This window comes from Delphinus delphis, chromosome 1, assembly GCF_949987515.2.
Source record: "Delphinus delphis chromosome 1, mDelDel1.2, whole genome shotgun sequence".
Taxonomy (NCBI): Eukaryota; Metazoa; Chordata; class Mammalia; order Artiodactyla; family Delphinidae; genus Delphinus; species Delphinus delphis.
In genome coordinates, this window is record NC_082683.1 from 74,885,175 (window position 1) to 74,900,761 (window position 15,587).

At 36.3% G+C, this 15,587-nt stretch overlaps 1 protein-coding gene across 1 annotated transcript in view; it reads right to left on the reverse strand.

The window, feature by feature from the left end:
• COL24A1 (collagen type XXIV alpha 1 chain) overlaps positions 1 to 15,587 on the reverse strand; it is a 392,309-nt gene that overhangs the window by 62,965 nt on the left and 313,757 nt on the right. The window contains exons 44-47 of the mRNA XM_060024757.1: positions 10,520 to 10,573; positions 10,356 to 10,409; positions 2,367 to 2,420; positions 1,126 to 1,233 (exon numbers count right to left, since the gene is read on the reverse strand). Coding sequence (XP_059880740.1) covers positions 1,126 to 1,233; positions 2,367 to 2,420; positions 10,356 to 10,409; positions 10,520 to 10,573 — 270 coding nt within the window. The remainder of the gene's footprint in view (positions 1 to 1,125; positions 1,234 to 2,366; positions 2,421 to 10,355; positions 10,410 to 10,519; positions 10,574 to 15,587) is intronic.

Below are 15,587 nucleotides of genomic sequence, written 5' to 3' on the forward strand. Positions count from 1 at the left end.
CCTCCTTAAACATATTCACCTTTCCAAACAGAATATGGCCAGATATTTATTTCTGAAATAATTAAATTGGCTGGGTCATAATTTGATACTTATTTTTAAACAAATGAGATAATTCATCATAGTGAAAGAATAATATTAATTTGGGCTTGAGCTTTGCTACAGTCCCATGCTACATGTGAATAAACAACTAGGATTGATTCATTTAAGAAAAGAAAAACAGGTCAATAGATAATCATATCCAAAAATAGTGGAAATGTAAAAGGATAAATTTTACTGGATTACTGAAATATGCAATTAATTATTCTTGTATTTCAAATGGAAACACAACATGAGATAACAAAAAATATCTGGATTATGATGACCTTAGGAAGGAAAGAGGGAAAATGGCTAAATGAAGACAAAAATATCATTTTAAAATTTCTGATCAAATAAGATAGAAATCTGCATAAAAATAATAATCTACATCACTGCGCATTGCATCACCACTAGATGAATATAAAGAAAATGTTCACACAATTTCTTTAAAATAGTGAGGCTATAAAAGTAAAGGGAAAATGATTTTGGCAGAACTTACCTTGAGTTATTGCCAAGCCTGAAATGTTCCAAAGGTGGCTTAAGACATTTGATGAACTCAAAACACAGGTTGTGTAGCCCTTAAAGTTGTTTTTTTTTTTTTTTTTTTTTGCGGTACGCGGGCCTCTCACTGTTGTGGCCTCTCCCGTTGCGGAGCACAGGCTCCAGACGCACAGGCTCAGCGGCCATGGCTCACGGGCCCAGCCTCTCTGTGGCATGCGGGACCCTCCCAGACCAGGGCACGAACCCACGTCCCCTGCATCGGCAGGCGGACTCTCCACCACTGCGCCACCAGGGAAGCCCCCTTAAAGTTTTACTTCTTTATTGTTCCTATGTACCAGCTTTTATATGTGTAAAAATAATATAAATTATTAATAATATGGGTTATTAGTTATAAAACATCCAACATGTACTCATTGACATTCCCTGGAAATCATAAACACAATATGAACCAATGTCAATGTTAAGAAAGACAGCCAAAGTATCTATGGTTTTAGTAAAGAGACACTTATGCATAAGAAATAAAGAGCAAAGAATATTCAATCTACTCACAGGAAGTCCCTGTTTTCCTGGTAGCCCAACTTTACCAGGGTTTCCTGAAATGCCTTCTGCTCCAGGGTATCCTTGCATGCCTTTTGGCCCAGGTAGGCCTGGAAGTCCCTTGGTAATTAAAAATTACTTGGATTATAGAGAGATGTTGTACAGATGTTTAAATGACAAACACTTTTATACTTATTGGGGGGTGGGAGGTTACATTCTTAAAACCCTGTCCCAGGAAAATTTTTCCTGTTTCCTGGATTCCTTGATAATTTACTATTTGGATACAACAGATCAGGTAACTGTTCCCTAAACTGAAATGCCAAGCTAATCAGCAATTTATTGTGTAACCTTTTCCACTTTACTGTAATTTCCTGGTATTTCTCATTGTACCAGCCCATGCTCTATCCAGCTGTGGAGAAAAGATCAGCTATGTGCACCTGTCAGTTTAGGATATAGGCTGACACTCACCATCTCTAAAACTCTGTATTGTATTTTCCCAAGAAATAAATTACGGCTCTTTTAGTTGCCACTTTGAATTAGATAATTATATGACTGAGTAAAGGTCTGAACATTTTGTTTGTACTCTTGGGCAACTGGATTTAATCTGTAGGGAATCTCTGATCTCAATGTGCTCATAATTTATGTTCACTTTTCTTTACTTTTTTTGAACCAACACAACACGGGCCACCCAAAGCAGGCTGTTGGCTAGGGGAGACCAGCAGGAAGTCTTTGCTAATAAGCTAGTCTACACATATTTGCTTGGCCAAAGAGGAAACGGATGGCTAAGGTAAAATTAATCTTTGTTCTGTGATGAAAAGAGTTAAAGCTTTTTTCTAAGACTTTCTGTTCTATTTCCCAGGAAAATGAGAGGCCGAGTTCTTCAATTAAAATCCAGCTCATGTCTTTTCAATTATGCTTGAAAATCTCTGACCTCTGTCACCATTCATTTAGTCATGACTGCAAGTTGCCTGTTTTTTAGTGGTTCACCATCAAAGAATAGTAGCACAAATCCACAGAGAGATCTCCCTGCACTGGAAAATAACAACCTTCAGTTGCAGTGACTTCCGTTTCAACACCAAGCTTGGTTTTGAACTAATGGTCATATTTTGTTCCCTCTGTGTTCCGGCATGGGTTTAAACATTTTTTTGAAGACAATCTGATTTATCCAACACGTCATAATTGGCCCCAAACTTTTCTGCTTGCTAAAGTTCTATTTAGAAAAACAATAAAGATGAAAAAGGCCTGTTACTTACAGGAATCCCAGGTTTCCCAGAAGGGCCAGGAGCTCTTTTTTTCCCCTTAGGACCCTAAAAATGTGAAGCACAGTTGTCAACTCATTGCTATAAAGTTAATTAAACTGAAGGCATAGAAAAGAACTCTGAGACCTGAAGGCTACAGCAAGTCCTGCCACTAACTAGCTGTTTATCATTGGGATTGCCATTTAACTTTCCTGAGAGTCATTTTCTTCATCTGTAAATGAAAGAATTTGACTATATGATCTATGAATTTCCACCTGGCTCCAAATTCTATGATTTAAGAATTTAAATTATAGTTCTAAAAAGGAACTGAATAGATTATTTAAATAAAAGTCCCCACTTCAGGCAAGGCCTTTGTCTCCCTACTGAAAGTGGTTAAGTACTTATTTAATTAATTCAGTAAACATTTCTTGACTATTAGGTATCAGGAATTCTGTTATGTGCTGGAGATGCAAAATCAAAACTCTTGTTCACAAGGCACTTACAGTGTAGTGAGGGACATAAACCGATAACCTAAAATGTGCTTATCTGGAAGCACAGAGAAGAACATACTTGTAAATCACAGAAAAGATCTTTATTTCCCACATAATTGCTTGTTTTTCCACGTGTGAGATATTTTAAATCATGATTGATTCAGCAGTAACGGTCTACCAGGTTAGAAATTTGCCCTTGCAAATCATGCCATTATTCTGATGATATCCTAAAATTATTTTAAGAAGAAAAAGGTGTTAAAGAGTGACCTAGTTCACAAATAAGAAAAAGAAGCATATTGCCATTACCAGAAACATTTCTCAGAAATCATCAAAAGTTCTCAGAAACAGGATAATTCCACCAAAATGAGATGTTAAGTTATTCAAATCTGAACACAGTTGTACTAAAGATTCAATTTGACAACAATGACAAAATAAACAATTTCAGAAGATGTTACATCTTCTGAAAATGAGCTTAAATGTTTTAAGAAGAAATAGCGTATATAATCAGAGAGAAAAAGGGCATTTTCTGTAAGAGATAAAAATCCAATTTTGTTAGAATTCGATGATAGGGAGCTATATGGATCAAGGGTTCTACCTCCAAGTTCAAAAACTCTTTTACTTGCTTTAAAAAGTCACTAATGTAAATTCTTCCTAAGGGTAAGGAAACCAGAAAAGGGGATAGTTGGTGAACTGGGTTTAGTTGAAGTAAATACAATTTCTGGAACATATGATTCCTATAATAGATGTATCTTTTAGAATATAATAAAGAAGTAAAATAGACAAATAAAGACTGTTTTAAATATTGAAAACAATTCTGATTTCAGTTGTCTTGAATAGCACTAATTAAACAGTACATGAATTGTGATAATATTCAAATATGTTAACTGGCATGTGTTTTCCTTCACAGTATTTCTTTTTATGTAAAGCAAGAGATTTGTTCTAAACTTTTGATTTTCAAAATAGACTTTTTTAGCTTAAGAATTTCAAAACAGTCCTCTGAAACGCACGGTGGGGGAATAGTTTGAAAAGAATATATTTTTAAATACAAAAGCCTGATTTTTAAATATTAAAAGTCTATCATTGAACATAAAAAAACAAGGTAATAAAGGATTCAAGTCATAAAATTTATATCATAAAGAACATATTTAGAAGAATTATAATAACGTAAGAGAAAGTTTTTCCTACCTAAGGGGATATAAAAAATCTTCAAGTTGGATAAAGGTAAAAAGAGAAGGAAAACTGTTAAGACACTGATGGGTATCTATGAGAAGAGACCTTGACACCAATCTGCCGTCAAGTCCTGGGGTGGGTAGAAACAATAATACCTGCAGAGGATACAAAATTGATACACAGAAATCTCTTGCATTCCTATACACTAACAATGAAAGATCAGAAAGAGAGACTAAGGAAATAATCCCATTTACCATCACATCAAAAAGAATAAAATACCTAGGGATAAACCTACCTAAGGAGGCAAAAGACCTGTACTGAGAAAAGTATATGATACTGATGAAAAAAATCAAAGATGACACAAACAGATGGAGAGATATACCATGTTCTTGGATTGCAAGAATCAATATTGTGAAAATGACTATACACCCAAAACAATCTACAGATTCAGTGCAACCCCTACCCAATTACCAATGGCATTTTTCACAGAACTAGAACAAAACATTTTACACTTTGTATGGAAACACAAAAGACCCCGAATAATGAAAGCCATCTTGAGAAAGAAGAACAGAGCTGGAGGAATCAGACTCCCTGACTTCAGACTATACTACAAAGCTACAGTAATCAAAACAGTATGGTACTGCCACAAAAACAGAAATATAGATCAGTGGAACAGGGTAGAAAGTCCAGAGATAAACCCAAGCACCTATGGCTACCTAATCTATGACAAAGGAGGCAAGAATATACAATGGAGAAAAGACAGTCTGTTCAATAAGTGGTGCTGAGAAAATTGGACAGCCACATGTAAAAGAGTGAAATTAGAACACTCCCTAACACCATACACAAAATAAACCCAAAATGGATTAAAGACCTAAATGTAAGGCCAGATACTATAAAACTCTTAGAGGAAAATATAGACAGAACACTGTGACATAAATCACAGCAAGATCTTTTTCAATCCACTGCCTAAAGTAATGAAAAAGAAAACAAAAATAAATGGGACCTAATTAAACTTAAAACCTTTTGTACAGCAAAGGAAACCATAAATAAAATGAAAAGACAACCCTCAGAATGGGAGAAAATATTTGCAAACAAAGCAACTGACAAGGGATTAATCTCCGAAATATATAAGCAGCTCATGCAGCTCAATATTAAAAAAAACAAACAACCCAATCAAAAAATGGGTGGAAGGCCTAAACAGACATTCCTCCAAAGAAGACATACAAATGGCCAACAAACACATGAAAAGATGCTCAACATCACTAATTATTAGAGAAATGCAAACCAAAACTACAATGAGGTATAACCTCATACTAGTCAGAATGGCCATCATCAAAAGTTCTACAAACAATAAATGCTGGAGAGGGTGTGGAAAAAAGGGAACGCTCCTACACTGTTGGTGGGAATGTAAATTGGTACAGCCACTATGGAGAACAGTTTGGAGGTTCCTTAAAAAACTAAAAATAGAGCTACCATATGACCCAGCAATCCACTCCTAGGCATATATCTGGAGAAAACCGTAATTCGAAAGGATGCATGCACCATGATGTTCATTGCAGCACTAGTTACAATAGCCAGGACATGGTAGCAACCTAAATGTCCATCGACAGAGGAATGTATAAAGAAGTAATGGTACATATATACAATGGAATATTACTCCGCCCTAAAAAGGAGCAAAATAGTGACATCTGCAGAGACATGGATGGACCTAGAGACTGTCATGCAGAGTGAAGTAAGTCAGAAAGAGAAAAACAAGTATCATATAATATTGCTTATATGTGGAGTCTAGAAAAATGGTAGAGATAAGCTTATCTGCAAAGCAGAAATAGAGTCACAGATGTAGAGAACAAACTTACGGTTACCAAGGGTGGAAGGAGGGGGGTTGGGATGAATAGGGAGGTTGGGACTGACTTATATACACTACTATGTATAAAATAGATAACTAATGAGAACCTACTGTATAGCACAGGGAACTCTACTCAATGCTCTGTGGTGACCTAAATGGGAAGTGAGTCTAAAAAAGAGTGGATATATGTATACGTATGCCTGATTCACTTTGTGGTACAGCAAGAAACTAACACAACATTTTAAAGCAACTATATTTGAATAAAACTTAATAAACTAAACAAAACAAAACAATAATATCTGCAGATAAGTGTGGGCACAGAGATGATGGCTAGAGAGACTAAAGTCCTCACTGAGATGAACGCTAAGTTGCACTAAGTGCAGCAATAGAGTTGAAATTTCTGCATGAGATGTCTAGGCCAGGAGGCCTGAGGAAGTCTGAGTCCCTCAAGCACCCGGCATGGTATGGGGAGCAGTAGAATGTTATTTCCATGTGGCCAAGAACAGAAGCATATGGCCCTTAGAGTCTTATCTAAGGAGATCTTGCACCTGAGTTGAGAAAATAGCTGTACAAGCCAACAGGGGTCAAAGAACTTTTGTCCAGAGGGCCAAGGTAGATGCCAACATGGTGGGATGATGGCAGATGGGGGCCAAAAGGGATGACGTACATTTCAGTGGATGCTAGTATGAACAGATGATGGCTGAAGATCAATCTCTCTTCCTATTCCCCTTCCCTAACATTGCCACCCAGAATGTAACAGCAGACTTGAAAAGAGGATAAATGGGAAAAACTCTAAATCAAATGCAGGATATTTGAGTGGACGGAGTTAAAGGCAATCAATTGACTAGATTTCTATCAATTAGGTTTCTACCACCAGGCAGGATGGGTACTCAGGACAGATGTTAAGTTCCATTACAAAGAACATAAACAAAATTATACTTTTTGTATACTTGAGTTTATGGCTTAAGGTTCAGATATGCTATACATGTATGTGCATGTTTTATTCTAAACATTCAAATACAAAATAAAAACAAAAAGAGTCTCATATCACAAATCAGTTACATTTTAGGGTGACCATTATGTTGGGATTATTTCAGAACAGTTAAATACTGCTCTAAAACCTAGATACATGGGTCTATCATTGTGAAAACTAGAATGTTATTAATACTCGGATGGGCATCAGGAAGCAGCTTCCAACAGAATAACACTAAAGGAAAATTATGACTATGAAAATTATTTTTAATGTGTATTTTGCTATTTGTAATGGTACAATTGTGACAAAATCTCCTTATTAAATACAAAAAGCGTAGAGTAAATAACAAAACAGTCTCTGCTGTTTTTAGATGTCAATTCAGGAAAGATTTCCTTATGACAATTATTGTCACCATAACTAAAAGGAAGTAGGCTAGTTAGAGAAACGACAGACTTGCAATGGAGGTTTAAAATACATAAAGATCAACAAAGTGTAGAAGATTGGTATTTTTTTGAATTTGTGCATTAAAAAAAATCTTGCAGTTGGAATTGCTGGGTGGTGTTGTAACTAAATTAAGAGCCAAACATTACTCAATATTAATCCTACACAGAGATGGTCTGTTCAGTAGGAAATTAAAGATTGGGCCAAAGACAAAGAAAGTATGTTGTCATCTAAGGTGTTTGTAGATGATTAATTGAGTTGGTATCATAAAAAGGAAAAAAAAATCACTCTTGCACCAATGCCCAGAGTTCAAATATAATAAAGCTAGAAGCATTCTATGCTATTTTCAAAATTAACTTACTCATATTATTTTATGTAAATATAAGTACCTCATAAGTCAATAGACTTCCTGTTCTCATAATAGGAAAGGCAAATGAATTTCATATTTATTCTTTAGAGTATATGTAAAATTGTGCTTTCTCTTTTGTCTGGCTAGCTTTGAAAAACTAGAACAGCCCACTTGAAATCAGATCCATTTAAAACAACGAATTCCATTCATTGGGATTGTACCACTTCATAGACTACAAGAGAAGGTAATCTAATTCTTTAGATAACAGAAAATTTTAAGTGCCATTATAGTCCAAACACTCATTTGTTTTTTATTCAAATGAAGCTGAAGGACAGTCATCACAATACTTTGTTAGTTCTAACTTTGTTAGAGAGGGTAGCTTTAAAGTACAAACACAGATTTAGAGAGTTAAGTCTTTTTTTTTTTTTTTTAACCAAGAAATTTAAATTCACTAAAATCTGGAATTTTGCTTTGGGAGGAAAGTAACATTTTGGCTTGAGTCTCTGTATTTGAAAGCCATTATGGACAGTTCACTACATTTGCATTATAAAAGTCTCTAAAAAAATGTAGTGGTTTGCAACTGGTTTTAACTTGACTTGCTCCAACTTTTTCTTTAGAGTTTCCATAGTTTCATGTCTGAGAGACCAATTAATGAATTAGCTGGTTAAGTAAAATTAATATTTAACTTAATTTATAAAAGACTTCAAAGTAATAGAAGGCTTTTGTATAATAATGGGAGTCAGGAAATAAAGTTTCTAGTGTTGGTTCTGTTGCTAACTAGTTCTGTGATCTTAGGTAACTCATAATCCCTCTGGGACCTAAATTTCTTCGTCTGAAAAATGAGAGGGTTGTCCAAACGATTTTAAAGGGCATTTCCAAATCTAAAAAACAAATAAAGCTTTGCAAAAACAAGATGAGGGCAATTCCGTAGGATCCACCTGGCCATTCAAAGTGTCCCTAGTGAGTAACACATAGTCAGTGATTTTTCTTGTAGCAATCATTACTATCTGAAATTCAAAGAGGCTTTTTAATGTAACCTCGGACTGCACACCAGCATTGCCCAAAGTGGGAAAAGAACTAATTCTCGTGGATTATACAGAATTTAAACCATGGCTCCTCAAGACCTTTCAGCTCCAATACCCAGGAAGAGCTGACCATATAGGCTGGAGCTGCAGTTGTCTAGTAAGAATATTTTATTTTCGTTGGCATAATTTTAACAGATACTAAGAAACATAAAAAAAATTTCTTCTTCCTGAGATATATCAAAAAAGGAAAAAGAAAACATTGAGAATATGAAAGTACTAATTGTAAAGGATTAGAAATTTTAGGATCAAACCGTGGGAGAGCATTTGCATCCTTAGGCACTTAATGCAAGTATAAGGAAGTCACATGAAAGTAGTAGTAGTGTCCTAGGTTCATGGTTTTTTCCACTACTTTTTCCAATTTGGGTATTAAAAACTCTAAGCGAATGAGACAACTGTATTCTTTCTTTGAATTTCTTTTTAAAATTAAGGCTTGCCTTCAATGGAATTTTTTTTTAAATAAATTTATTTATTTATTTTTGGCTGCATTGGGTCTTTGTTGCTGTGCACAGGCTTTCTCTAGTTGTGGAAAGCGGGGGTTACTCTTCGTAGCAGTGTGCGGGTTTCTCACTGCGGTGGCTTCTCTTGTGGAGCACAGGCTCTAGGGCACACGGGCTTCAGTAGTTGTGGCACACGGGCTCAGTAGTTGTGGCTCACGGGCTTAGTTGCTCCCGGAACAGGGCTCGAACCCCTGTCCCCTGCATTGGCAGGTGGATTTTTAACCACTGTGCCACCAGGTAAGTCCCAATGGGATATTTTTATTTATTATTTATTAGTCCTTATTTATTAAGGAGCCTGACAGTAAGTTACTAGGTAGTTGCCAAGACTATTTAAAATGGCTTTTGTGTGAATGAAAACCTATGTAATTTCCGACTCAACTCAATTTTATTACTAACTCCCACAAATGGGAAACACAAGTATGGGTGAAGGCCGCTTAACAAATTAGGAGAAACATGGTCTCAAATTCATTACTTTTTATCAATCCTCACCTAATTTATTATTAAAATACAGTACATTTTCTAAAGAATTTAATTTTAAATCAGTAGCAGGTAAAGTCAGAATGCCATGAAAAGTAGGGCAGCAATGAAGTGATGGTACAAATTACAAATCCAGTTGTTACATAAGATTGAGGCAACGTTTATTGGTATATAGGGAAAGAGGTGGCTAAATTCAACAGATTTTTAGTTCGCCTGATAACAAATAATTGACTTGTGTTATGGAAAACAAATCTTTTAAACCAATTGTGAGTCTGTGTCATATAGTTAAACTATTTCTACCCCTACCTTACTACAGCAACTAAATAGGTATGACTGCTAAAATTTTGCTCTGCAGTGCTGGTTTTAAGGCTAGTTGGTATTTCTGCCTGAAACCCTAAGGAAGGACAATTAGTCTGGGACGACTCTAGGCAATTTTCTCAAAGCCAGAGTAGTCTGCTGGTGAAGGGAACTTTGGATGGCAGTCGAAACACACGAATTAATCAATAATGATGTTTTAGCACAATTACTGACAAACACCCTGTTTAGAGGCCTGTGGTGATTCTTGCTCTGAAAGAATGAATGATCATTTAAGTTACAATGAACAGCAACTCCTTGTGCCCCTGTTTTCTCAAGCCAGCAATAAGTTACAAATTGTCTTAAATGATTTCAACTTACTTCAGATCCTCTCTCTCCTTTTAGTCCTTGTTCACCCCGGTCACCTGGCTCACCCTTTAATAGGAGCCAAAACAGAAATCACATATAAAGCAGACACCAAATAAGATATGTTAACATTAATGTTTTTAAATGCCAGAATTACAAAGAATGCTTTCAAAACATACTGGGGGCCCTTGTTGTCCAGTGGCACCTCTTGGTCCTGGTATACCCATGTGACCCTATGAATAAAAAAGGTTATATTATTAGAATAAATAAAGACATGTGACTTAGAGAATAGAGTAGTATCACTTAAAGTGGTAGCAAAATGTTGCAAAATTCAATTTAAATATTATAGAGATTATGCGTCTCTCTTGGAAAGAGTATAGAACATAATAGCCACTGGATATAATGATGACTGAGAAAGAGTGTAGAGTTTTTGTTTTTTTTTTTCCCATATAGGTTGAATGGTGGCCCATCAAAAGATGTCTATGCCCTAATCCTCAGAAACTGTGAATGTGATCTTATTTGGAGAAAAGGGTCTTTGCAAATATCATTAAATTAAGGATCTTAGAAGGAGATTATCTTGGATTATCCATGTGGGCCCTAAAGGAGTGATGCAGCCACAAGGGAGGTTGTTAGCCACCAGAAGCTGGAAGAAGCAAGAAAGGATTCTTCCCTAGAGCCTACGGTGGGAGCACAGCCCTGCTGATATCTTGCTTTTGGATTTCTGGCCTCCATAACCGTGAGAGAATAAATTTCTGTTGTTTTAAGCCACCTGGTCTATGGTAATTTGTTATGGCAGGCTCAGGAAACTAATAGAGCACATAACGAATGAATAAAGAGTTTGAGAACAAATTTCTTTTATCAACCCTTTTCCAGTGTACTATGGTCTCCATTTTTACAAACTAAGGTCACAGCCATTTAGATAGTAGATTTACTGGGCTTAAGACTGGTAGTCGTTACTGCATATGCCAAGACATCAAGTGATTCTGACTTCGGGGATCTGTCATCACCCCAGTTCTCCTAGGAAGGAATGCTGGCCTACCACATTTTTACACCTTTCAAGTGTGTAAACAGAAACTAGCAACAAACTAGGGGCATCTCAGGTGAGAGTTATGTAGGAAGAATTCCACACGTAATCTCTTTTATCCCCTTCCCTAGTGTCCTCTTCACTTCAGATTCCTTTCTTCCTGTGTATTACAGAAAGAATGCCATAGGAAGGACAGTTATTAGGCTCATCTCCTTTTTCTGGGCTAGGAGAAGAAGGGATTACATACTTAAGGCTAACAATATTTATTCTCACAGAAAGATCAGTTGAAGCCTTCTTTGTTTGCATTCTGTGAGGCAAATGTTCATGGTTTTAAGATTCAACTTCCTGATAAAGTAAATGAATCCTGTTTAAGGGAGAGAACAGTTGCAAGACAGAAAGGTTATTTTGGAAAGCTTTCTATATAGCACACAGCCATAACTAAAGAGAAGACGATTACTACACATGACCTTTACCAACAGAACATGAACAGAGTCAGCAAAAGTAACAGAATCAGGTCAATCAAGAGGGAGTTTTGTTCAAGTAAATATGATTATTGTAGGTCACTTATTAACCCAGCTCAGGAGAGAAGCAATTGGTGAAAAGCTGGGGTTACAAAGTGAAGTGAGAGTAAGCATACTGAGTAAACTACAAAACTTAAAACCATCATGGCCTATTATGGTTTTGCCACCACTCTATCTGTAGTTTTACAGAGACCTTTTTAGAATGATCATAGAATAGCCAACTGCCTCTCTTGGCTTTGTGATGTTTGGATACAAATCTTACGAAAACCAAACTTGTTTTCTAGGAGCTTCACTATAATTCCTTTGGTCCTTTCCATCCCAATAAAAATTGACAGACTGTTTTTCTGCAGTGGTAAAAATTATAAATATTAGGTCTTTTATAATATTATTATAAAGCTACGTGGGCAAGATTACAGGAAGTGACTGATTTTTCCTGATGATATTAGTGGTGAGATGAGTTGGATGGCCAAGGGGAGCTTGGAGAGGATTTTATATGGGAAGTGATAATAAGCTGAATTTTAAAGGATGAGTGTTCCAGGCAGTAAAGTAAAAGGAAGGCGTTCTGCAGAGGAAACAGCATAGGAGAATAAATGGAGGTTGATGTAACACAACATGTTACGTGGAGAATGGATTTGAGAGGGCTATGACTGGGGATAGGGAGTCTAGTTAGTAAGCTACTAAAATAATTCAGGCAAAAAACGATGAAAGCCTAAACTAAAGCAGGGCAAAGTGGATAGACTCCAGAGGTATTTAAGAGGTCAAATGAAGTGGCCAATTGAAGTTGAGAAATGAGAGGATAGAGAAAGGAGAGAAAGAGGAGGGAGAGGAGGGAGGAAAGAGAAAGCAAGAGAGACAGAGGGAGATAGAAAGAGGGAAGATTCATTTACTAGACATCCGGATGTCTGGTGGTACTATTCACTGAACTAAGGACATAAAAAGAGGAGGATCAGATTTGGACAGGATGATGATACTACGGTTTGGGACATGCTGTGTTTTCTGTGATGATGTCCAATAGCTATTTGCATATGTATGTCTGATGCTAAGGAATGAAGGCCAAGTGAGGATTTAGTTGTTATTTTATTGTATGCAAAAAATTCTATGACCTTTGCCAAACCAAAGTAAAAAGGAGTTTAAGACAGTACATAACTTATTCAGTGTATTTCTAGGGCTTTAGCTCAGTACATAATTTATTCAGTGTATTTCTAGGGTTGGCTCACATTAGTTTAGCCTGACTTAATCTGTGTGTTTCTGCTCATATCTTTAAAAAGTGAATGTTGACATTATAGTATTCTTATTCATACCATGTCCTCTGACTCTCTCTCAAGCCTCAGGTGAATTTATCTTGACCTATGTGATGTATAGTTTTCTGGATGACAGCGATTTCACTATATCTGCTTTTATACTGATTAAATATTCTTATCTTGTGTATGTGATGTCCATGGAGTCAGGGACTGTGTCTTGGGTGTCCCGTGTTACATTCATAGCTCCCAATCCATAGTAGATACTAAAATGTATGCTGAAGGGACCAGAGATTTAATTATATGTAACACATAAAATGTGTCATATACAATGATGCCTAATAATGATTTTCTGATGATAATGAGCAAGACACTTTTGTGATTTTCACTTTCTTCAAGAGGAAAAAAGAACACAGGATGGTGGGAAGGATTACAAAATGTCTTTCAATTGTTCATAGCCAAATGGGAACAAAATTTTCATTACCCGTTCCATTTTTTTTTTTTTCTGCAAGAGGATAATCATTCACCACAAGAGTTTCACCACAACGGTAAGAATATTTGTGAACATAAAAGTGTTTTTAAAAGCTTGGTGATTATTCAACCATAAAAAGGAATGAAGAATGGATACATTCTACAACATAGATGAACCTTCAAAACATTATGTAAAGTGAAAGAAGCCAGACACAAAAGGTTATACATTGTATGATTCCATTTATATGAAATATACAGAATAGGTAAATCAATAGAGATAGAAGAGTAGTGGTTGTCAGAGGCTGGGAGAAGGAAAGTAACTTTAATGGGCATGGGGCTTCCTCTTCAGGGTGATGAAAATGTTCTGGAATTAGGCAGTGTGTGATGGTTGTACAATATTGCCAATATACAACACTAAGTGTCTCTGAATTGTACAATTTAAAATGGTTAAAATGGTAAATTTTATGTTATGTGCATTTTAGCACAATTCAAAAAAGATTGACAATAATTCTGACCATCAGTTTACTAGAGTGAAATGATAGTGTCTACAATGCCCATATAGAAAAGCAAACATTTAACAATATCACCTAAAGCTACAACAGAATAATCTAACTCTAAATAAAGCATGGTTCCCCTGTATGAATCAAACTTGTGCTTGGAAAAACACGGAAGGGGACAAGTGTAGGTATTTCGTGACTTTGAGATGTCTAAGCAATAAAGTTACTGTGATTGTCTGGCACTACATGGCTTTCTAAAATAGATCTATCAACAAATGATAAAATGACTCCTAAAGCCTAAGGAATAGTATGGAATAAGACAGAAAGGAAAATGTGGCTCACACTAACTCATGAAACATCCACAATTGAAGACTTAATCAGGACTATTTATGGAATGAAGAAGGAAAAACAGATTCCATAATGAGCCTAGGGAAAAGTTTTCCTCTGATGAAGGATTTCTGAAGAATGTATGACTATCTAGAAAAATGGGGGCAGGATTTTTCTTTTCCTAGCCAGGTGAAGAGATTCTTTTCTTCTCCCAATAGAATAGTTAATTGTTTGTTTGCCAATAGATTCGCTGATGTAGCTACTGACTATAGTTGGTAGAGGCCAAAAGAAGATACTATTAGAACCTGATTTTCCTGAGACTGTGTGGAGAAGTTATGCACAGAAAAAGTTAAAGAAGTTTAAGAAACTTCTCAAATTATGCTGGAAGCAGTGGGTTGGTTTCTCAACCCCAAGAAAAGCTAATTTCAAGTAAATCTATTTGGATTCCTTGCATTAGGAAACATTGTAGATACAAATGTTATGTAAATTGGAGACAGTACATATAAAACCGTCTTAAAAATGTTCCTCTGAAAATAGAAAAAAATATAAGATGGCCATACCCAGAATTTCACAAACATTTAGAACCACCTTCAACATTTGTTTCAAAGAGAGTTTTGGGAAGTGAAAGTTGATTTTTCAGATTTCAGGCCTGAGATAAATCAGTGTATTAATGATAATTATCTACCTACCAGCTTGTCCCTTCAATCTGGCAACATAAGTCTTCATTGCAGACATGATCACAGAAATTTTACATAGAAAGGTATATGTTGGATCAAATAACCCATCAATTCATTGTTAAAAATGAATTATGTTTACATACATATTATGTACAGGGCTCAAAACAAGACACTGTACAAGAAGGAAAAAAGTCATATTCAGGACTTGCCTGGTGGCACAGTGGTTTAGAATCTGCCTGCCAATGCAGGGGACACGGGTTCGAGCCCTGGTTCGGGAAGATCCCACATGCTGTGGAGCAACTAAGCCCGTGTGCCACAACTACTGAGCCTGCACTCTAGAGCCCGGGAGCCACAACTACTGAGCCTGAGCGCCTAGAGCTCCTGCTCTGCAACAAGAGAAGCCATGGCAATGAGAAGCCCGTGCACCGCAATGAAGAGTAGCCCCCACTCGCTGCAACTAGAGAAAGCCCACGCACAGCAACGAAGACCCAA